Source organism: Scleropages formosus, chromosome 4, assembly GCF_900964775.1.
Source record: "Scleropages formosus chromosome 4, fSclFor1.1, whole genome shotgun sequence".
In the NCBI taxonomy this organism is placed as follows: domain Eukaryota; kingdom Metazoa; phylum Chordata; class Actinopteri; order Osteoglossiformes; family Osteoglossidae; genus Scleropages; species Scleropages formosus.
The window spans coordinates 11700826-11725726 of NC_041809.1; the positions used below are offsets into that span (position 1 = coordinate 11700826).

General features: G+C 40.7%; 1 protein-coding gene across 1 annotated transcript in view; it reads left to right on the forward strand.

Moving 5' to 3' along the window:
* The window catches only part of LOC108932713 (glutamate receptor ionotropic, delta-1-like), a 284710-nt gene that overhangs the window by 146615 nt on the left and 113194 nt on the right, over positions 1-24901 (forward strand). Inside the window, 1 exon segment of the mRNA XM_018749280.2 lies at positions 18463-18747. Coding sequence (XP_018604796.2) covers positions 18463-18747 — 285 coding nt within the window.

A 24901-nucleotide genomic window follows, 5' to 3' on the forward strand; every position in this document is an offset into this window, starting at 1 on the left:
AAAAGCGTCTGCTAAATAAATAAATGTAAATATAGTGTGTGAGTGAGTGACAGAGTGAGTGTGTTCCACTGATGTATGGATGCATGACCCGTTGTAAGTAGTGTATCTAACAGTGTAAGTCACCTTGGTGAATAAAGTGTGTGGGCTCATAAACACTACATAGAGCTTTTCGGAATTCGCTTTGGAGAAAAGTGTCTGCTAAACAAAGTAATGTAAACATACTTACCAGTATTCCCAGCCCCTCAGCAGTAATTCCCAGTGATGTAGAATAATTCTGGGTTGCTTGGCTTTACCTCTCCTGTCCAATTTGTAACACAGCGGCATTGCTCAGGTTTTTTTGCAGTTTTCATAAGCACTGTAGGTCATTACATATATGTTGCAGTTTGAGTCTGCCTCCAAATGCCTTTGCTTACACTGCTAATCTGTGACACTGGTGAAAAGCATAGTGTATAAAGCCATAATATTCTCATGAGCCCATAAAGAATTTTCATAGAAAAATGACCAAACATTCAGTAGTAATGTTCAGAGCTGCCGTGATAATATCATATTGACCATGCAGTTGTTTTGTTATGATTATGCATATAGCCTTATCAAAGTCTTTGTGAACTCTGTACGGTGCTGCTAAAAGGAAAAAGGCATCAATATAATGTATATACTATATATAAAACTACTGTTATATGTATGATGTGTCATATGGGAAGGAAGGGTGGGCTTAATTACATATACCAGTCATTATTATGTAGATCTTTTTTTAGAGAAAGTGCTTTCAGAGTGTTTTGGGGGACGAGATGGAGTGGAGCCTTTCAGCACTGCATTTCAATACTGACAAGTGAGATTATTAATCTTATTTATGATTGTATTCAACATTAAGTGCTCAGATGCAATAAACACTTACCATTACTGCACTCTAGTATAACATTTTATCAGCAAACAAGGAATGAACATTTCGGTATTATAGCTTTGTTCTCACAGTTGACATTATGAAAGATATGAATCAGGTTTTTTAATCTTTCAGATCAGCATCCGAATCATATTTTCATTGTACAGAGCACCATTCAGTTGCTGAGCAGAAATTATTCGCTCCCCTCCAATGGGAAGTTAAGTGTTGCTCAAAAGGACACAATGATGCCACATAATGGTATTTTAATGACACTTTAAAAAGGTCAGTTAGGGACACAGTGCCATGGATGGCAATGACTGAAATGCTGAGGTGTCTTAACTTCTGTTCAGTAACTAATTAGTGAATGTGGAATAATTCACTGTGCCCCATCTGTTGTGCTTTGCCCAAATGAATCAAGTGGATAGAGTTTTTCCATATTCAGCTACAATTATTGATTAATGGATTTTTTTTTTCTTGTAACTTGGAGGCGGGTCATGATTCCAGTGTCATTTGGAAAAAAAAAGGAAAAAGAAAAAAGTTTGGTGCATTGAGGTCAGGTATAGTGGTTCCATGAGATAAAGATGAATAATAGCTTGGAAAAGTACAAATAAATTAATGTTTGGTATGGTAATGTGTGCCTTGGGCCTGATCAGTAAGGATGGCCAAGGTTTTGTCTTTCAAAGTTGCAGATGCAGTTTCCATGGCAATAATGTGATTTTGTTTATCAGCTATGAGTACTTCACAAGGGAGGCAACTTGTGCCCTGATCCATGAAGTGTAGCCTCGGTACAAAGGTATCTCTGGGGCAATCTTTTAAATATCTTCACTGATTTACTTTAAATCCTGCCAATTTGGATGTGTTGTCTTAAACACATTTTTAAAGCTAATATGGCTTTATATTTATAAATTAAATTGTCTGAAGTGGTCTGTGCAAACATAAGAAGGCTTTGGTTCATTAGCTTTGGGGAAAGTGACATTAATTAATCATCGAAGAAAACTTGAAATTGTGCAAATCATTCATTGACACCCATATATGTTGTATACCACCAACAAGCTAACATTTTATTTACTTATTTATACGTACTGTCACCAATAAAATTGCTTGATGAACATTATCAGGGATGTAAGTTTTACCTATTGTGGTAGACAGAAAAGATGTATTAAATCCCCTCTGCTACCCATTGAAATTTATGGCCGTACCCCTGATAGATAATCAAATATGCATTGTAGCTTTTCTTCAGACTGTTTTTGTTTTCTTCAGAAACAACTTTGAAAGTCAGAAATAGAACATGAGACTTATCTTGGTCTGCAGTGCCATTCCTCAAAAAATGACATTTGGTCAGACAAAAAGCCTTCAAGGTTATTTTTAAATTGCAGCCCTGAGGCTGAGGGTCTAAACAGATTTGAAAAATCTCAGGACATATTCACAGGTATATTGTACACAAGTCACTGTCAGAATGATCAAACTCGCTCATGACCAATCCTATACAGTGCTTTGAGAACACTTACATTGTAATGTTCTTCAGTTTTACTGTTTAATTACCTATACTACTGTATATGTTCAGACTCAGTTACATTTCAGTGTACAGTAAGGTGTGTACTGGCTGGTTATTAAAAAAGTAATATAAACAGAGTCTAAACACAGAGACAAAATGTATTGTGCTCAGTAAACTAATGAAAGGCAGTCCTCATACAGGCTGAATGTACTGCTTTAATGGGATGTTGCAAGCTGTCAAAAGACCATTTTTATAGATGTTTCTGGAATTGGATGTTTGTGGTGCCATTTGTCAACAAGGGAGGTTTCATCTTGAAATTGTGTTGACAGAAACACAAAGCATTGGCATAGACACCTGTCTAGACCTGTCTGGCTACCGTTCTGCTTATTGGTTGAGGATTGGAAAACCGGCACCTTTAATCAATCTCCATAGCAATGTTAACTCAGTTTGTCTCCTGTCATTTGGTATGTTGCTCACTTACAAAGTAATACATAAATGAATATCTACTGTGATAATAAAGTTTGTAGTAATTGTTGCACTATTAGGAAAGTTATGAGATGATTGTAGTAAGTTTTTTAAAGCAATTTGCAGGATTATTCTGGTATGTAAATAAAAGCTGTCATTAAAAATTATTATTAGCTGATCTGGGTGGCGGGGGGTTAGGGTTTATAGAGCCTAGTGGATAATAACAATGATGGAAATGTGTTGGCCCAGTTCATCCTATTTTGTGTGAATAGCTATGATGGAGGAAACAATTATTCAGGCTTATCACCCTGAAGGAAAACACTGCTGAGCAGATTCAAAAATCAGAGAGGCCTCTCAAGTCAAAAGGCAGCTTTGTCAGTCAGATAAGAAAGCAGTGTCTTTATGGAATGCCAAGAGTACTGGGCTACAGTACTCTTAGCAATGTGCATTGAGACATTTTTTTTTAAAGGCAAAGATATGAAAATGATTTTAACAATGAAAGTATGCAGACTCAAAGAGACAAGCTTTATGAAAAACTGTCAAGTAACAGGAACAGGCAATGACGTTTCAAGGCTCAATCTTGGTGTCATTTTCGATTCATCCCTCTTATTCCATTTCCGTATCAAACATTTTTCCCCTCCATAATGTTGCTTTTCTGGCAATTTCAGGCTATTTCTTCTATCTCTATTACATATCATTCTTCTTTCTGTATCTATTATACAGAAACTACATTGTACACCTATTTCATCCGTCTTTCACTTTAGGTCAACATTATTCACAGCCATCACACAAACCCTACACTATCTCTTTCAAAGATTGTCTGGCATTTCATTCCCATGACCAAGACATTGTGTGGCTTTGACCTGAGCAACATTAACTAGTTTGTACATGACTAACAGACAACACAAGTACACCTGTGAGGCTGTCATTCTGGGAAACTGGTACAGCACACTGGTCATCTCCTTGGGGCAACAGGTGAAACAGTTCTCGGCATTGTTGGCTTAAAACTGAAAGTCCCAGGTTTGAATCCCTGCTCGTGCTGCAGGCCCTTTGAGAAGAGCACACAACCTGAATTGCTCCATTAAAATGACCCAACTGTATAAAAAGGTAAATCATTGTAAGCAGCATACCATACAACCCTAACACTGTAAGTGGCTTAGGAGGAACATGACAGCTAAATGAAGAAATAAAGAAATAAAAATATATGTTGATGGAGGGATACTTTGACTTGTGGAATTCTGACCCTACCATACATTAATAAAGACATTGTTAAAACTTAGCTATAAACTATATTCTGAGCTGAGTATTGCACAGATTTTTTTCTGCACAACATTGATAAATTGCACTTTTTATTTAACTTTTAATATTGGACTCTTGCTGTATATTTCTAATACATTTTAATTATATTTCTGTTATTCCACATTTTAAACCACTACATTTTTATCTTACTTGATAATTTTATTATTTATTCTATCCTAATTTCATCAGTGTATATTCTTCATACTTCTGCAGTATGTTTCTAATTTCTACTTTATTTGTATTGCCTTACTTATACTATCTCTTCTATCAGTCTGTATTACGGACAGTCAGAAAAGTATTTCACTGCACATCATACTAAGTATGGTTGTGTATGTGAGAAATAAACTTGAACTTGAACTAAACACTGTGTTCCTTGTATTACAAGTTACTCTAGTGTCTAGCATGGAATTACAAATAATTTTTTGATCCAGAATCTATGATTTTGTGAATTTTTACAAAGACCAGCTTTCCATCGATAAAAATCAGCATTTTACTGTTCCTGGTGGGGAATGGTATTTAATGTAAACATATATGAATGTTTTACACCCATAAACCTGCTTCCAAGGATTATGTTCAATTTAAAAATCCACACAGAAAATCTTTAAAATTCAATTTAGATTAAATATAATAAAAGTAATTTTTGTAATATTATTATGAAAATAAATAACAAAACAATGCTATTACTGCAACTAAAAACAAAAATAACAGTAATAATAGAATAACTGCACAGTGATATGCCATATGAAATTGACAAAAAATTAAAACATCTAAATATTCCTTGTTCAAAGAATAACCCTGTACCACTTGAACTCATATATTTGTCTGACTTAAATTATAATAATGAGGGGAATGCAAGACAGAAAAAGTTTGAATCTGTTGTAGCCACAAACACATTTTAACAGGAGTTGGCATTACCTTCTTCTATAAATAAGTGCTGTTTTTTGCAACAATGATTTGAGGTCTTTGGCATTGTAACATCATTGTTGAGTCATGCTTTACATATTTCTTTTTCTTGTGCTTCATTACTGAGGTTTCAAAGCTTTGAAATGGTGTATTGATTATTTTAGCTACAGCAGGAACGACCAAAATAAAATATGACTTCAGGGCTCCAGTTCCTGTACTAAGCAGATAATTGCCAACAGGACACTTAAACAGCAACTGTATGTAAGCCTTTGAAACAGATAGTGCACTGTATTCTTTTAAAGAAAAGTGCTTTTTTCTTCTTTTATTCCCTGATTGACATGTTTTAGGGCCAGATCTGCTAGCATTTAGTGTTAGGAAAACTACAAAGCAAGTGCCTAGATTTAGCAGAATGGCTCCGCAAATCTTAAGCGCATACATGATTAAGGGGGTGGGGCGCTACTTCTTCAGTTTAGCCTTATTGCATATGATCCTAAAGGAGTTTCCCTTTAGCAACGCTAAATGTTGGGGGAACATTTTTCAAATGAAACACTGAATCCCATTTACCAAGGCTAGCAATAGTGTTTACTGGTGATTAACACTGCCAAAAAGGTTATCTTACCTTATTTGAGCATTGACGTACCTGCGACAGCTGTTCTCTTGAGGAGGCATACACTGCGACAGAGAGCGCATGCTAGAAAGGAAAGTGTTCCCCCCCATTATATTTTCATGATTACAGTCAAAGTAAGCCTGTGATTTATATTTTGTTAGCTTTGTTAGAATGTGTGGTTATATTTTAGTTGTATTATCCGTGAAGAGTATTCATATGTGCAATGAATACTATGTCTTCTGAGGATAAAAAAAATCTCAATGAAATACATAAGAAGTCCTCCACAAGGCACTCCAAGCAGGACTCGAGCCCCAGACCCACCAAAGAGCAGGACCCAGCCAAACCTGCTGCGCCACCGCACCTGCTACGTAAGAAATGTTCAATCAAAATACATATTATTGTTTGCACTTATGACGTCGTACATGATTCCTATAATTTAGATTCCAGTAAATGGCAGCTGTACTCTGCTCCAAAGGTGCTCATGTCAATTCCTCGGAAGGACACTAGTTGTACATCTCACGGACACTTTCTTGAAAGCAAGTTTTTCCTTTAAACATCTTTTTAATTCCACCTATTTTAATATCACTGTGGAGACTGTGACAGCGCGGTGATGCGGTGGGCTTAGCCGGGTTCCGCTCTTCGGCAAGTGCAGGGTTTGAGTTCTGCTTGGGGTGCCTTGTGACGGACTGACGTCCTGTCCTGGGTGTGTTCCCTTCCCCTCCAGCCTTGCGCCCTGTGTTGCCGAGTTAAGCTCCAGTTCACTGCAACCCTGCTCTGGACAAGCGGTTTCAGCCAGTGTGTGTGTTAATATCACTGACACGACATGTCATTCCTCCCACCCCATTTGCCTACAGTATTCTACACTACATTTTATGCACAGGCAACAAATGACTGCTATTATTATTATTATTATTATTATTATTATTATTATTACAGCTTTATTATCTGCACTGATTCAGAGGAGAGGGGCCTAGACGTTTAACCTGGAACCCAAACGCATTGCAAGTTTTTGAGGAACTGAAGCAACTCTTCATCACAGCTCCTATTCTGAGACATTCAGATCCTTCATTGCCTTTTGTGGTCAACGTGGATGCATCAGAGGTTGGAGTAGGACCTGTGTTATCACAAAGGCAAGGAAATCCCCTTAAAATGTATCCCTCCCTGTTTTTGTGTAAGTTGTTTGCCTATGAAAGTAATTTTCATCAAAAACCAGGAATTATTAGCAAGCAAACTTGCCTTGGAAGAATGGAAGCACTGATGAGAGGGAATTACTTGCCCCTTTGTAGGATTGACTGACCATAGGAATCTGGAATATCTACAGCAAGAAAAGAGATTGAATTCCAAACAACTGTGATTGTCCTTGTTCTTTACCTGCTTTAATTTCATGGCCACGTATCATCCAGGAGATGAAAATGGTAAAGTAGATGCTCCTTCCCGACTATGAGGTGCCCTCAAGTCTCCAACCCCCATCATCTAGCAAGATGTTAAGGACTTTGTTCTAGCTTGTACAATGTGTGCCCAAGTGAAGCTCTCATAACAGTTGCAAGCTGGTCTTCTGGAACCCTTGCCAGGTCCTAATAGGCCCTGGTCTCATATCACCTTGGACTTCATTACAGATTTGCTCATCTCAGAGGGGACACACTGCTATACTAGTGCTGAACAACCAGTTCTCTAAAACATGTTGTTTGCTCCACTTAAAAAAATTGCCCACTACAAGTGAAAAAGGGGAAGCCCTGTCCCAGCAAGTCTTCTGCTTGTATGGCATCCTGGAAGACTTGGTGGGCTTATCTCAGACTAAGGACCCCAGGTCACATCCAGGGTCTAGAGAGCATTTTGCTGCCAATGTAGGGTATCAGTCAGTCTTACTGGGTATCACCCCAGTCTAATGGACAAGTGGAGAGGCTGAACCAGGGGATCGGGCAGTTCCTCTGCAGTTATTGTGCACAGAACCAGGCAGATTGCAGTTGGTACCTGCCCTGGGAAGAAAATGCAGAGAAATTTATGAGCAACTTGTCCACTAAATTGACTTCATTCCAGTGTGCACGTGGATATCAGCCCCCTTTGTTCCCTTGGACCCCTGAATCCGAAGAGGTCCCACTGTAGTGGTGCAAGAGAAGCAAGTCAGTCTGAGAAGTGGCTAACATCCAACTTCAGCACTCTGTCTAGACCACCAAGGTGCATGCAGACAAGAAGCTGCAGATAGTCTTGTACCATCCAGGAAAGAAAGTATAGCTATCCACTCAGGACATTAAACTGCACATTCTATTGAAGAAACTGTCTCTTAGATACATTGCAACCTTCAAGATTGTGGAAGGAATTAACCCTGTTACATACCCATTACATTTACCCACCCATTACAGAATTTATCTCATGTTTGCTTGCTCCAGCCTTTTTCCTGTCACTTTTGCAGCACCAGTCTCTTGTTGCTCATCCTCAGCCCCTTGAGGTGGATGGTGCCCCAGCTTATATTGTTAAGACCCTCCTGGACTCCAGATGAAGTCGAGATGACTTGTACTACATGGTGGATTTGTGGGGTTATGGGCCAGAAGAGGAATCCTGGGTCCTGGCAGCTGGCATCTGAGAGCAAGCCTCACACACAATCACTCCACTTTTGAGAACATCAACATTTTTGTCCGTATTTGGATACATAGCAACACACGTTTGTGTCCCTGTTAAGTCCAAACGTGACAGTTTGTTTGCAGGATATTTTGGAGGGATTAAGGAAACTCAAATAAAAAGGTTAACAGACAATATATATATTTGCTATGGAATAAGTGATTATTTGTGATATTTAGGCTGCTGCTGCTCTTTCTATTTAGGTATAGTATTTAATATTAATTAACTACAGTACTGAAAAAAAAACTGTAAAATTAATACCATTTTAGCAGTTCTTTGTTTTTACAAACTCCACTAAGCACCATTGAAAGTATGAAGGTACTCATAGGTACTTATAGGTACTGGTACCCAAAGGTACTTATTCCGTTTTTAGTCAAAGCAGAAAAGTTTATATTTATAATTAAATTACTTGAACAGCAGAAAAATGTTTCCCTGCTCATTTTAAAAACAATTTGAAGTTAATGTCGAGAACCTCCCACTTGTGGTTAATTAAAAGAATAAAGCATGGACTAATTTAAAAAAGAGACCTTTTTGAAATGGCAGAAAGTTATTTTTAATCCCATAACACAAGTTTGGTTCATTTGTGTACCTAATAGGTGCCTGTGCAGAATTATTGGAAGAAGGGTTTTAGAGCTCAAGCTGCTTGTCCTACGGTAAAAGAACCTCCAGCAAACTGTTTGAGGTGTTGCAGATAGCAGCTCTACTGGACATGTTGGTCCACAGCACAAAGAGAACTTAATCCAGAAATTTAGAGGAATGAAAATGTATACAGTCATGTCACTACAAGCAACTCATGATTTCAACCCTGTAGATCCAGTCATTGGAGCAATCAGGTTTTTTGTTTTTAGTTTTTGTTTGATTTCTGCTGAAAATCAGAGACAAAGATTGCTAACACCAGTAACTGTCCAAACAATTGAGAGGCCCAGAGACCCTTCTTACCAGGCAGGGCCAAAAATGAGAGAATTTCAGGAAGGACTCAGACTTCAACAGTATCTCCTCCACTTCGAATGACTTGCCAGAACATGGTACTGGCTGAAGGAGAAGTGGACCTGTTAAGTTGTACCACTGCTGATAGGGAGTGCTTTTTTATCCAGTTACAGATGAAGAGATAGCAAACCAGTACCCTGAGTAGAAGGAGGCCTTCTGGCAAAGTACATTTTGCCAAAGAGGTACATATTGCTGTTTTGAAGTGCTCCCTGAGAGTCTCATGAAAAGACATACTATTGGTTCAAAGGATTGTACCCCCACTGGGATCAAGTTCAAGATCATGAACAAGAAGGAGATTAAGGAACAAATTGTGTTAGAGTTGTTCAGTCAACAGAACAGACTTGACAGGAATGTGCTGCTCTTACTGGTCTTCAGTGTATGCAGATGTTTAGCAATACTGCCGTACTTGTCTAGAATGTTACAAAACATGTACAACATTCAGACCATGCTCCTCTTCAACCACTGCCCATTACCAATATGTCTTTTGAAAGTGTAACCATAGCAACTGTCGGCCCATTAGGGGAAAGTAGCTGGACTGAGCTACATCCATCATTCTCGTTCATTTCTTATTATGTCACAAGACTCCCAGAAGTTTCCTTAATGCTCTATGATAACTCAGAGGAAAGCTCAGGTAAAAACAGTTTTTTACAAGAAATTCTTGTTGACTAAAATACTAATTTCAGATCCTGCCTAATGTGTCGGTTGCACTGACAGTTGGGGATCTATGGAATTTGTATTGTTCCCACCACTCGCAGATTGATGGCCTTGAGAAGTTTAATGAAACACTGAAGTCCATGCTCTTTAAATTTTCTGCTGAGATAGGAAAGGGTTGGGATTAATGACTTCCATTCTGGTTTGCCTACTATGAAGTTCTCAATCATCCATGTGACTTTTACCTTTTAAGTTGTTGTAGGGTTTGTCTTTCAGGAGACCACTGTATTTGCTCTATACCAGTGTGGAGGGGAAGACAACAGATCCTTCAGGGATAAGCACAGTAACATACGTGTTGCAAATTGAAGACAGCCAGGGATCTTACAGAATGACAGAACCTAAAAAAGGCACCGCAGAACCACAAAATGTGGTGCGACCTGATGGCACAACACAATGACTTAAAGCCAGGGGAAAAAGTACTGTTGCTTTTACCAGCTTCAGCTAATAGATTCTTTACCAAGTGGTAGGAGCCATTTGAGGTGGTCACACCCTGGAGGTAGGTTCACTGACCTATGAGGTCTCTTATCGCCCAAATAAAGAAGTCGAACCAAGTTGGTTCATTGTAACTTTTGAAAGGCTTGAAAAAGTCTGATTTATCTCTACTTTGGGTTTGTCTGGAATGTGTGCTTTTTTTTTTTTCTCTTCCTTGCTCCATTTGTCTTTGAGCCTTGTGGCTGTCCACCTTCACTTGGTAGCTTTCCCTTGCTGGCTGGTCACATGACACTAGTGACCTTTCAGCTGTTTTGCATCTCCCTCTTGCTTCACTATCCATGAGATTAGGATAACATACCCCCTGCTGGACTCCAGTGACTGGTCAGCTTGCTTCTGCATTCTTCCCAGGACCCTTGTCTCTGATCATATAGTCTCTTCTTTGTGGTCCAGCAGAATTGAAGAACCTTTTCCTTGCTGATAAAACCATCCTCTACAGAACCATTTGGAACTCCAAGCCTAACCATAATGTCTGTCTGTAAGTTTGTTCATTCTTCTCTTTTTTGCTTATCCCATTGCTGTGCTTAGCCACCTGCATTCTCCACCACTTGTGGCCATCCACCTGTCTGTCTGCAAGTTTGTTTAGGCATTTGGATTTTTTCATCCTTCTCTTTTATTTGGACATACTCCTGCAGGTTAGTCTACAGGAGGTGCCTGACCTCCCTTACAAGTGGAGACTGTAGCTAGTTGTGGGGCAGCAGTAGCCACATGAGCAGATTTGTCTGCATGGGTAAGACTGAGTCATTTGCATCTTATGAGGACCAGCTGCTACCACTTGTCCTCTCCACAAGTCACAAGCTCCTTTGTTTCTTGTCCTGCTCTCCATGGTCTGCATCCTCCTGTGTGAAAGGGGCAAGAAAATAAAACAGCATGGAGGGAGTGGCCCTACTCTCAGGGAGGTCCCTGGTCTCCCAGGTGTGAGGACCAGCTTGGAGTCACAGTTCTGAGTTTTAAGCCTGTCCAGGGCTACCAGCACATCCTCTACCAATAGTTTGTCTTCATCATAGGTTTCATAGTACAGGAGAGCTTAGAACTCAGTTTGCCCATTTTCTCTTGTTATCTCGGTTCCTGCCTGATGCTGCTGTACCAGCTTACTTCTTCACTGGATGGGTTTGGTTGATAAGGTACTTATGGTACTAGATATCCCACCTTTTCTATGGGTTACTGGAGTCTTACATATAGCACTTTTTTCCTCTCCATGTTTTTTCTCTTCCACAAAAAACCCTCGAAACAAAAAAATCCTCCACCTCTCAAAGTCAAAGCACCCAGGGGAAAGGGGTTTTGCTTATCCCATTGCTGTGCTTAACCACCTGCATTCTCCATCACTTGTGCCCAGTTGTAGGGTGGAGGTGATCACATGAGCAAGACTGAAGCACTGGACTAAAAGTTTCAGTCCCAAAACAGGCTTTATTTCTCAAACGTAAACCAACAGGAGAATATGGTCCCTTCAGCAAAGCGCACACCAGCTAATAACAAAAATATGCATATAAACAAGCAGCATAAAAGGCAATTTAAGAATAGCCTATGTAGAACACCTAGGGCCCAGTGTAAGGAGCCTTCCTGCTCCCTCCCATTACTTCCCCAGTCCTCTCCTGGAGTCCTCACACCTGCAGCTTTTAAAGTCCTAGTTGATTGCTTGTCACATGGCAGCAGCCTGTCTTCATTATGCTCAATTTAGCCCTGCCCCTGCCAAGGTGGTTACTGCTTACCAGTTCACAAAACTCCATCTGCAGCTTCAGGCTAGGCCATCTCTAGCTCTGTTTCCCTTTGCTGTATTGTGTCAAGGTTGTTGATGTGGACTATCAATTTATCTGTTGCCTTCTTTAAAGAAGAGATTTCAGACTTCATTTTTTTTCTGATTTTGTCTGGCACTTCCTGCTGTAGAGCCCTGAACTCCTCCACTCCTCGCTTCTCCTTAAGGTCTCTCAGGAAGTGTTCCTTCTCTTGCCTCAGGGCCTGATTCTTCTGATGCAGGATGTAGAACTCCTGTTCATTGAGGTCTTGCTCAACAGGAACAGCTGCCACTGTCTCCCACAACACCAGCATCGCTGTCTGCAGCACTACCCACTCTTGTCTCACGTCCTGGCTCAGTTTCTCTGCATCTTCTAGGGACTACTTCAGCTACCACATCTCCTAGGCTGAGTCTTCATTTCACAAAGGCTGAAGCTCCGTGATAAACTTGTCCTTCCTCCTCAGCTTGGTTGACATAACAAAGAGGTTAGCCTCAAGAGTATTGAAAGAAATGAGAAACACAAGTAATATATTGCTTATAGGACCCCACTGGCTGGTATTCCTTTTTTTGTTCTGCCATTTGGTTTGCCTGGAGCTCCAGCAACTTTCCAGACACTGATGGATACAGTTCTCAAACAATCAGAGGTTTTCTGTGCAGGCTACCTAGGTGATGTGGTCATTCCATATTTCACTGAAAATTACCACATTCTTCATCTCTGCCAGGTCCCTAAATGGCCTGCTAGGGCTGGATTGACTTTAAACTTGCAAAAGTGTGAATGGGTGAACACTCAGATCTGCTACCTGTGTTATCAGCTTGGCCTCTATCTGATACAACCTCAAGTGAGTAAAGTGACTGCCATTAGGGATAGCCCACATACCCATGCCAAGAGCAGGTGAGATCTTTTTTGCCCTAAATTGGATGGTATTGTCATGTCATCCCACAGTTTGCTGAGACTGCGGCCCCCAAAAAGATGAACTCAGAAACCCAGTGCCATTGACAGATCCATGTGAACAGGCTTTTAACTAATTTAGCGATGTCTTTTGTCGCCATCTTGTTCAGGTTAGCTCAGATTCTAATAGACCTTTTGTAGTTCAGGTAGATGCCTGTTCAGTAGGCACTGAAGTTGTTCTTGCACAGCAAGAAAAGTAAGACGATCATTCATTGTTGCCCAGAGCGACCTTTTGAGTTTATCAACACATTTTGCAGCTTCTTTCATGCGGTGTGTCTAAACACCAACAATTCTAGTGTACCTGTCATCTTACACATGCCAGGGTTTCAGTGTGAATTCTATATTGGAAAGAATGGTTTCAATATATAGCCATTATTTAATCACATGAAATGACTGTAACTCTAAACTCTCACTGCAAAATGACTTGTATCATTTTATTTTGTTGGAATTTCCATTTCATTGCTTTTGTTCTATAGGGGTGTGGTGGCGCAGTGGGTTGGCCCACAGTCCTGCTTTCCGGTGGGTCTGGGGTTCGAGTCCTGCTTGGGGTGCCTTGTGACGGACTGGCGTCCTGTCCTGGGTGTGTCCCCTCCCCCTCCAGCCTTATGCCCTGTGTTACTGGATAGGCTCCGGTTCCCTGTGACCCTGTATGGGACAAGCGGTTCTGAAAGTGTGCGCGTGTGTGCATGCGCACTTTTGTTCTCAGTGTTATTTTATTTCCCCCAAGCAATCTAATGAAGTCAGTAAGAACAAACTTTTTCTGTTTCTCATTGTTTATTTAGAACAGTTTAATCTGCCATTCCAATGAAGGCTATGCTTTTTGAAGCTAAACACTATTTTTTGTTGAATTTGTTAATGTGCTCAACGAATGCCTTTTTTATGCTTCAGTTTTGAGCTTAAATACAGGTTTAGCGATACCATATAATTTGATTTAAAGAACAGAAGTCTTAGATATCATGTAATTTTTTTTCTATAATCATTGCCAATGACTCTTTACAGCACTTAACTGAAAAATAGTATTTATGATTTGTAATAAATTAGAGCCTTTTTAATTTTCACTTTTGCACATTATAGAAACTGATTGCTGCTTTAGTGGATTATAAACCTCTTTATGTAGTTTGTAGCAAATTTGAAGCCAGCTTATGTAACATTAAGCTACTTTTCGGATAGCTGGTAACATAGTTAGTAGTGCTACTGCCTTTAGACCTACAGTTTGCTGGTTTGATTCCCCCCTCTGGCTGCAGTACCCTTGAGCAAGGTGCTTCCCTTAAAATTACACACCAGTTTAAATGGATAAACATCTGTTATTATAACCTTTCCATTGTAAATTGCTTTGGGGGAAAAATGCATTAGCTAAATATGTCCATGTTGCTTGTCAGAATAAGTAGTATCAGGAATTCTTAAAAGCTCCGAAGAACTATATATTTCTTCGCTTTTGTTATCATTCATTATTTAGTCTTTATCAACCTGTTAAACTGAATTTACTGATGAATCCTATACGAACCATTGTAAGCTTTTTTTTTCTTTATTGCACCTTTTTCATATAATTCTATATGCATACTTTCCACTCAACTTAGTGCATATATATTTCAAGTTTACACTTTAAAAAGTAAAAAGAAACTGTCAGAAAAATCAGACATCTGTGTTAGTATCAAATACTTTCTAGTACAGGGTCTTGCAGCTTTCTAGCTTTCCAAAAATGCATCTTAGTTTCAGAATTCAAAGTAAGATTTAAATTATTTATTTTCAGCTTTAAACATGCCCAATCTTGTCTGTAGAATATTTTTTTCTTGACTTTTCTGTTAAACTGCAATATAGTAATGGCTTATTATAAAGCAAGTGATGTGCACACATGAAAATGTTTTTTTGCTTTGATTCTGCAAGGCCCTCTTCCTCACTTGCATTTACAACTATTTCATTAGGTGACACTTTCCTCAAAGAACACTCACTAATGTAAACTACTTATTGACCCATTTGTACAGCTGACTTTCACAAATTGGAACAATTGTGGATAAATACCTTGACCAAGGGTACAACAGCTGGAGGTGGGATTTGAACCTCTGGCCTTCAAGTTTAATGCAGCAGCTCCAGCCACTCCACTGTCTGCCGTCCCTTTCAGGATGTGATGCACTGTTGTACCAAGGCAAATGTCTGTCAGACATTTATTTTAAGCCATGCTTCTGTATAGCTTGCTTATATACTCCTGTGAGGCTTATTGTGTTTTGCATGAGCGATACTGTCTCAATAAACCAGCAAGTGAGCCTAGGGCTTGATTTACAGCGGCTTAATGCAGTTCTCTGCTGCGACTCCATAGATACTTTTCGCATTTGTCACATTAATAGTCCTTTTCTGCTGATGGTTCCTCCACCCTTATATGCCTTTTTATTCCAGAGAATGGAGGATAAAAATGATATTTCAATACTACTTCCTCCTCCAGTGAATAATTTCAAATTCTGTGGGATAACATTTAGTTCAGCCACCTCTTTTTTATCCATGAAGGTGAACTAATGTGATTAAAATTTTGAAGATATAACTTTAAAATATTCAGCAATTTTTCATAGGTATTTCAAACATTTAATAACAAACTGGTTTCTTTTTCGATCAGAACTAAGCTATCATCAAAGTCAGTGTACTGAATCTTGCAGTGGCATAGAAAATGGTGTAAGGTTTCTCCATTTCAGAAACTGAATGCTCAAACAGAATAAATCAACAAAAAATTCATTGCCAGGAGCATGCTATTTCACACGCCAGTTAAGACTGGCTGCTGGACCTAACAACAGCATAGGTTCTGGCTTTGTGTAAATACATAAATCTTCAACAGATGAAAGGGACCCAGGGGTTTAACAACAGAAGGCACTGCTCTTTCAAAGAAGTTATGACTGTCTGCTAAAAACAGACAAGCAGAAGAAAAATAATATCTTGTGGTATGCTTATAAACTTCTTTCACTTCTTCCAAGTCTGTTTGCCAGAGTTCACCAAAATTAAAAGGAATAAGGTTATGATAGGAGCAGCACAATGTTGCAGTGGGTAGTTCTATTGTCTCATAGCACCTGGGCTGTTCAAGTGTAGATTTGAATCTGGTTCAGCCTGTGTGGAGTTTGCTGGTTTGCCTGGTTTTTGCAGAGGTTTTCTCTAACTTTCCAAAGACATGTAGTTTTGATGAATTGGCAATGCTAAATTCCCTGTAATGTGTGAATGGGTGTGTAAGGATGCACTTGTGTGTCTACCCTGTACTGGGCTTATATCCCATCTAGGGTGTTACCCCCTGGCTTCGGGCCCACTGATTCCAAAATAGACTCTGGACTACTGAATACCTGAACAGGATAAATGATTTGCAGAGTTTGAGTTAATAACACTGCTGGAGTTTTAAAATATGATGGTAATAATGATAACAGCAAAATAGCAAAGAACAATTGAAAAATGAAATATTGAACTGGCAAAGGAAACAAACATAATTTTTAATCTATTTAATACTGTAATAAACTGGCGTCCTATCCAGGGTGTACCCCTCCTCAGCCTTTTGCCCAGTGCTTGCAGGATAGCGTCTGGATCACTGTGACCCTGATTAGCAGAAGCAGTTAATGAAGATGGATGGATAAAGGTAGTTCATTAGGCAGCATGTAGTGTAATTGTTAAAGCCTTAAAATGAAACAACTGGGGTTTGAATCCCATTTGCGTGGGATTCAAGAGTATCAAAGAAATTTTAGGCGCAAGTATAGTAAAAATGAGGCAGTTCTTTCACCTCCTTTTGTCTTCTCTCCAGTCATGCGGCCTTAAATTTGTTTATATTTAGTTAACAGTGCTGTCTCTGGAAACTTCATACCAACTGATTTTGAAGACCATCAGACAATCAGATGAGAAAAGCAGGCTGATGTACTTACTTAGCACTGACTTAGCTGTTTTTGTACATCAATTTGTATATACATGTATACAAGAACATGCAATGTGACACTCTGAAGAGAACCATGTTAATCAGAGGGAAGCTCACAGATGGTCCGTGATAAACTAAATTAGCATGTACAATGTGCTACTTCCGTGACAATGGAACAGCTAACATTCTATAAAAATAGATGTATTTTATTTACATGAATATAACTTTATTATTAGCAAGATCTGTAGAGCTGTTGGGGGTAGGCAGTGGTACAGCAGGCTTGACCAGGTCCCTCTCTCTGCCGAGTCCGTGGTTCGAGTCCTGCCTGGGGTGCCTTGCAACAGACTGGCATCCTGTCCTGGGTGTATCCCCTCCCCATCCAGCCTTGTGCCCTGTGTTGCTGAGTTAGGCTCCAGCTCGCAGCAACCCCGCTTGAGACAAGTGTTTTCAGACAGTGTGTGTGTGTGTACAGCTATTTTTAAAATCAGAGCAAAATTACCAAATTCTCATAAATTATGGAAAGCATATAGACTCTGCTAACATACTACAATATGCATTATATGTGATAAATTCTGATAACTACAGAATATTCAATAACTGATTTTACTAAAACTGTACAAAACTGGTTAAGTTGTTAGCCTGTTTAACTGGTAACCTCAATACAGTACAAACACTTACCTGAAATAAACCCAAAAAACTCAGTTCATCTTGAGTACCACATGCAACAATATTCATTAAAGATTTAGAAAGTCCATAAATGGCAAATGTGTTTCTCATTTATTCTGTGCAAAATATCAACTATTATTTCATGACTTTACATTAATATTTCATGCTACCTTCACAATTCAGTCCCAACAGATATGCTGACCTATTCACAGCTGTGTTGAAGATGGTATCCCTCTGATTGGAAGGCCTCTTAAAATATACTTTTTTGAAAACTGTTAATTTATAAGCACTTTCTTATGTGATAGGATTGCTACCATTTACCCTTCCATTATCTTGCGTCTGAATATGTGTGCTTTCTGACTAGGCTATCTTAAATGTTGTTGAATAGCAGGGTGTTAATAAATACTGATTACTTGGTAAATGATAAATCTACATGCTTTGTATATGCATCCATCTCACTTCAATTATTGCTTATCTTGAGCAAGGCCTTAGGTGAGCTGGAGCCTACCGCAGAATCATTGGGCACAATACTTGGTGGGGGGGTTACACCCTAGATGGGACATAAGTCCCTTGCAGATCTTGTCTGCAGTATATGCCCTCTGTGTGTGTGAATATATATTTTTTATGAAAATGCATTAAAACCATGTTTCAGCTTACAATTCAATAACTGATTTTAATGCAACTGTACTACTCTGGGAAAATTGTGAGTCTATTTTAATTCTATGCACTTCAAACATAGGTAAGACTTGTGTGTGGTGAAAAGTGACACTCTTCACTTGTTTTTTCCTGCAGCATGTGAGCTCATGACCCAAGGCATCCTGGCCTTGGTGTCATCCACAGGCTGTGCCTCAGCCAATGCGCTGCAGTCCTTGACCGATGCCATGCACATCCCACACCTCTTCGTGCAGCGCAACCGCGATGGCTTGCCGCGCACAGCCTGCCAGCTGAACCCGAGTCCTGATGGAGAGCGCTACACCTTGGCTGCACGGCCCCCTGTGCGCCTCAATGACGTCATGCTAAGGCTAGTGACTGAGCTTCGCTGGCAGAAGTTCATCCTGTTCTATGACAGCGATTACGGTAAGTGACCAAGCGTTATTCATTTACTTATTTCTTTTTTTATTGCCCAAATTCAGTTAGGCCATAAACAAAAGTGAAATTGAGAAAAATCGAGAAAATGCAAATAATAATATACATTTAAAAGCATAATGGCACTGAGTTCACTCTCATTGTTGATAGAAACAGTGAATGGAAGTAAAGCATGGGTAAACACACACACATTTTCTGAACCACCTGTTCCATATGGGGTCAGGGGGAGCTGGAGCCTACCCGGCAACACAGGGTATAAGGCCAGAGCGGGGACACCCAGGACAGGACGCCAGTCCGTCGCAAGGCACCCCAAGCAGGACTCGAACCCTAGACCCACTAGAGAGCAGGAGCTGGTCCAACCCACTGCGCCACCGCACTGCATGGGTAAACTAACAAGAGAAAATACAATAAAAAGAAAATAAAATTTAAAATAAAAATTAGAAAGTGGAGAATGTGTGTTGCAAGGACAGAGACAAAGCAACCGCACTGGCTGCAAGCCAAGGCGGGCAGCTGACTCCTCCGAACAAGTGTTACAGTGGCTTCACTTTATAATCTTCTTTTTCATGCAAAAGAGACCGAAAGCAGCTATTTTTCTTCCCATAACTAAGTGTCAGGCATTGTGATTATAGAAATGATGGGGGAAAAAATTAGTATTTCATTAGTATGCCCAGCCACATTGTGTACTCCGATTTCTATGTGCATAGAATAAATGGTGTGTCTGTTTTTCACAAATGCAACAGAACAGAGGATGGCTTCTCCAGTGGTAAAGTTACACACACACATTGTGAGAAACCGCTTGTCCCAAACGGGGTCACTGCAAACCAGAGCCTAACCCAGCAACACAGAGCACAAAAGCAGAGGGGACACACCCAAGGCAGGACACCAGATCGTCATAAGGCACCCCAAGAAGAACCCCAGACCCACCAGAGAGCGGGACTCAGCCAAAACCGCTGCGTCATCTCACGCCACTGGGGCAAAATTATTTACTTGAAAGTGTGCACCATCATACAATGAAGGGTTAAAGAAGTGAAAGGGAGCTTTGTGGCTATATGTCATCTTGTAGACTGTGTCATTGCTGAAGGCCTTGGCAGTTTTCACCCCACACAGAAGTCTGAAGTGTGGCGCTCCATTGCCTGCAGTATTAAAGAGCTCTCACAGCTAGTATTAATAATTTCTGACTCTTATTTCTACTTTAATATATATTGTCTACTGTTGGAACAGATGGTCTTTCTCTTTGAGATATTTAAATTCAAATGAGCAAGATTCAGGATGGGCTTTATTTAATTATTGCTTTTTTTAGTTTAAATTTAAATTTTCAAGTAACCTCACTGCAGCCAAAAGTAAACAAACACATTTCTAATCTTTTAGCTATATAGAATGCATTATACAGCAATTGAAGAGATAACATCTGTAATGCATATCTTTTAAAATCATGGTGGGGAAAAGATAAATGAGTTATGCGTGTCTACAAAAGAGAAGCACTTTTCCTTGAAAAAGGAAAACATTTTGATCGTAATGGGTCTTAATTGCACTTATCTGGATTAATGCATTTTGCTTGATTTTAATTAGCATACATTATGTTTTAATCAACATTAAAATTAGGTGAATCTGTTGCAAATTTACTTCAAAGGCAATTGCAATAGAGGATCTTCCTTTAAAATAGTCTTACATGGTAATCAGATTTTTTCATGTTTTAGAGTATCAAATGAAGAACATGAAAACATTGAAGGAAGGAAGGAAACGGAGATGAACCAAGTATTTATGCAAACACAATGTAAATATACAATGGAATTAAAAAAAAAAATGCAGACATTATCTCTGCTTGAGCTATTAGGTCACAATTTGAGTGTCAGGACAAGTTAACTCCATGACTTGTTATGTATTTGGGGTTTGTTTGACATGGAGCACGTTACAGGGCATCCTACACTCATAGACCAGTGAAAGTCAATTCATGGCACATGAACGCTTTTGGAGATGGGATGTACCGTGTCACAGTGGAAATATCACGTTCATTGTATACGTTGCATTCAGCTTATTATAGTCAGTAATTATGATATATCAAACAGCGCTACTGTAACGACCCACGTTACTGTGTTCAAGTGGGAAATGTGTTAAATGTTAATTGGTTAGTGTTTGGTGAGGTACAGAAAACATAAGGGGGTGTTTGCATCTGCCAGAGGGAAAAAGAAGAGAGCCTGGGAGCGCTAAGCAGGCTGGGAAGGCTGGCTAGACGTGCATGTCCTGGAGGAAACGGGGTCCTCGGACCGAGAGCATTATTTCCCTGTGTTCCAGTGTTCTAATAGAACATTCAAAATGAACGCTGCCTCTCCGTCCTTCTTCGCCCCATCCAAATCCACGGCACTGCGCACCACAATGGTGTTAGAAGTGGGATGGGGCAGAACAATGAGAGGCTAGATACAGGAGCAGTTGAACACCGAGAGGGAGGAAAGTGAAAATGACGTGAGGGTGAAAGCCAACGGGATGGAACAACAGCGTCCGGTGAATGAACAGTCTGCAACAGTGGAGATCGAGGCGGAGAAGTGGGTTGAGAGCACAGGTGTCCAGGGGGACCCTGGGGAAACACACGCTGTGGTGAAAACGGCGGAGAAGAGCTGCGAGGTGCCGCTGAAGACAGGCGAGCAGGTCGAGTGGAGTCAACTTGCGCCCACGGTAGGAGCGGCAGGAAGAGGCAGCGAACCGCCGTCAAGTGCGGGGGCTGAAGAAAGTCGCCCCTCGGAGAGTGACGCATACCCAAGGAGGTCGGATGACAGATAGATGTGGATTTCGCCGTTTTTGGGAGGAAAGCACCCAGCCAGCGTGAAGCTCTGACAAGTTTTCTTAAGTTAGTGCAGCACGGCAGAGCAAACGGCGCTAAAGCAGGAGGGCTGCGCAAAAAGAGGCAGCCAGGCTCACAAGCGTCGCTGTGGGCTTGGCGTACGGCGAGGCGGCAGAGGTGAGAGTGGCAAGCAGGGTGGCTTGCCCGGGTCCTCTTCCGAAAAGTGACCGAGTGGTGAGGCATGTGGCGAGACGGCCAGGGGCACAAGACAGATGTTCGCCCCCGACAACGGAGCTGGGACAACGTGGAGAGGTCACAGGGGAGGCGGTTAGCTGCTAGGAGTGCAAGGCGGTTGGCAAAAGCCACGTGGACGCTGCCATGTATGTGCCACGTGCGAGCAAAGGAGCCATACGGGGTCCGAGGCCGGGCAGTCAAGGGATGAGGATGGCCGCTTTGACCCTCGAGCGTGCCGCCGTGGAGGGCTACTGCGATTGTCCCCGATGGAACCACCAGCGCTGGGCGCCCAGGACCTCTACTGCCGACCGGAGGCAAGGAGGGACAACGCTGGACATTGGGACATTTGTGGGGCAGGCAGCAGCGGGGACGCCACTATTTCTTTTTGACGCGGGGCCTATGTAACAACCCTCGTTACTGTGTTTGAGCAGGAAATGTGTTAAATGTTAATTGGTTAGTGTTTGGTGACGTACGGGAAATATAAGGGAGTGTTTGCGTCTGCCAGAGAGAGAAAGAGGAGAGCCTGGGAGCTCTAAGCAGGCTGGGAAGGCTGGCTAGACAAAACGGGGTCCTCGGACCAAGAGCATTATTTCCCTGTGTTCCAGTGTTCTAATAAAACGCTTGAAGTGAACGCTGCCTCTGCATCCTTCTTTGCCCCATCCAAACCCACAGCGCTGTGCCATACTACTAATTACAATGTAAATTAGTTAAATATGCTCTTAATATATTGGGGGGTGTGGTGGGTTGGACCACAGTCCTGTTCTCCGGTGGGTCTGGGGTTCGAGTCCTACTTGGGGTGCCTTGCGGCAGACTGGCATCCCGTCCTGGGTGTGTCCTCTTCCCCCTCCGGCCTTACGCCCTGTGTTACCAGGTAGGCTCCGGTTCCCCGCGACCCCATATGGGACAAGCGGTTCTGAGAGAGTGTGTGTGTGTGCGCGCATGTGCGCTCTTAATATTTTAATATTTTACAGTATTCACAGATACACATTCAAAACACCTCAGTGTCAATAGCATTTCCATTGTTTCTTAATTCCACTGTTCAACTTATCACAAATAGGTGAATTCCATGTACTGTAAGCAATTAAGTGTGGCCAGTTTTTCATTTTATGGGGTGTGGTTGAATCCAATTAATTTTTCGTATATCTTTGATTCCTGTTTCAGTGAATTAGTCCATCCAAAGAGGCCATTTCTGACCTATTTTTAATGCCAGACTCATAAATGAGTAGAGAATAGATAATGAATGCACAGGGAGGAATCACGAGTATTGTGAGTGAGTGAGTGAGTGTGAGGCTGAGTTGAATTCCACTCTAAAGAACAGTTGTAAATGTCCAGACCTACCTTACTGAGCTTCATGGGAGCGATTGTCTTTGTTGCTGAATGAAAATTAATGAAAACACAATCAGCATTTGTCAACCCAGTCAACTGGGATCTGCAAAATTACTCTGCGCTGCACAAAGCTTCTGGGCATTAAGAAGTCACACCAATGATTAATTGACCATTTTATATAAGAAAACAAGAAAAAGGAATTTTTTCCCCCAAAATATGGTATTTTGTTTGAAGTTTATAGGCGGTAGATGAAAGCTCGTTGGTGGCATCCATTCATTGTCAACAACTGCTTGACCCAAGCGGGGTCGCAGCAAGTTGAAGCCTTACCCAGAAACACAGGGTGCAAGGCCAAAAGGGGAGGAATTTAGATTTGAAACTGGTTCAGTCATTGCAGAATTTGCATGTTCTTTCAGTGCTGGGTGTCCTACTACTGTCCAGATACATGCATGGTAAACCACTTTTACAAACTTCCCTCCATTAAAAGGGGGCAACTAATACTGTAGTGGTTAGCACTGTTGCCTTTAGACCCAAAAATTGCAGGTTTGAGTCTCACTTCCAGTTGAAGTACCCTTAAGCAAGGTGCTTACCTTAAATAGCTCCTGTAAAATTAACCAGCTGTATAAATGGGTAAATAGTTCTAAGAACCTTAACATTGTAAGTCGCTTTGGGCAAAAGTATCAGCTAATCAATAAATGTAATGTAAAAACTACACAAGTTGTTGCCAAGAGCTGACTTTGACTCAATGGTACATTGTTATAAAAAGAAAAATTGTAATAATGAAAATGAGTGTAGTTACTGTTCATTTCTTGGAAAAAAATTCTGGATTATGTATTTTTGAAAAAATACTGTATTTGTATTGTGTAGAAAACATGTCTGGTAATTCGTGATGGCCCTTTCTCTGGGTTCACGTGAAATTCAGTTAGTATTTTCCCATTTAGGTGGCACATTCCTATGGCCTTTCTGAGACTATTTGCTAGTCCTTTGGTGAAATAGAGTCACCTCTGACTCTGAAGTAGCTCTTGCTGATGGGAGCTGGGGAAGGTGGGAGAGGACAATCCACTGTAAGTGTGCAAGCTGCCTAGTAAACAGAAGAATCCATCACGAAGGCTCATTTACTCACTACGAGAAGCTATGATGGCACAGCACTTTCAAGTAATTAATATCTTTGACTGCTAATATTGCTGAGACATTACAGCACATTACAGCTAATCGCAAAGCAAGCAAGTGATAAATGGCTGATATCAGGGCTGCGTCTTCAATTAGTTTTTGATCCTATAAGTTCTCACTGATGATCAGACCACTGAACTAAACACCACCAAACAGGAAATGCCGGCAGCCTCCTATCTTCTTGACTGTCATTCTGGCACATTTGGCACACGGTATGGCACAAGACTTTCCTTTTTTGACGGTATACAGACACCTCAAATTTTGGTTTCACAACTCTTGCCCAATTAGTCTGTGGTGTGCTATAAATCATGAAGTGTGAATTATATTCTGTTTACTGAAGCAGTTCCTCAGGCCCAGAATACAGATATTAATGCAGTTTTTCCAATATTAGAAGGCCACCAGCCATTTCAGGAAGTGATTTAATGCTTGGGAAGCAGACACAGCCCATCCAAACAGCCGTGGTGTCTCAGAAAAATGTTAGCCAAAAATAGGTTCTCGTTTGAGTCATTCTTTTGGGATGAAGTCAATATAATTATCATACCTTCATCAACCATGTATAATGGAAATCTATGGATATATCTCTTAATGTGTGTGTGTGTGAGCATGTGTGTGTGCCTTAAGCTACTACTTTTCTCAGAAACC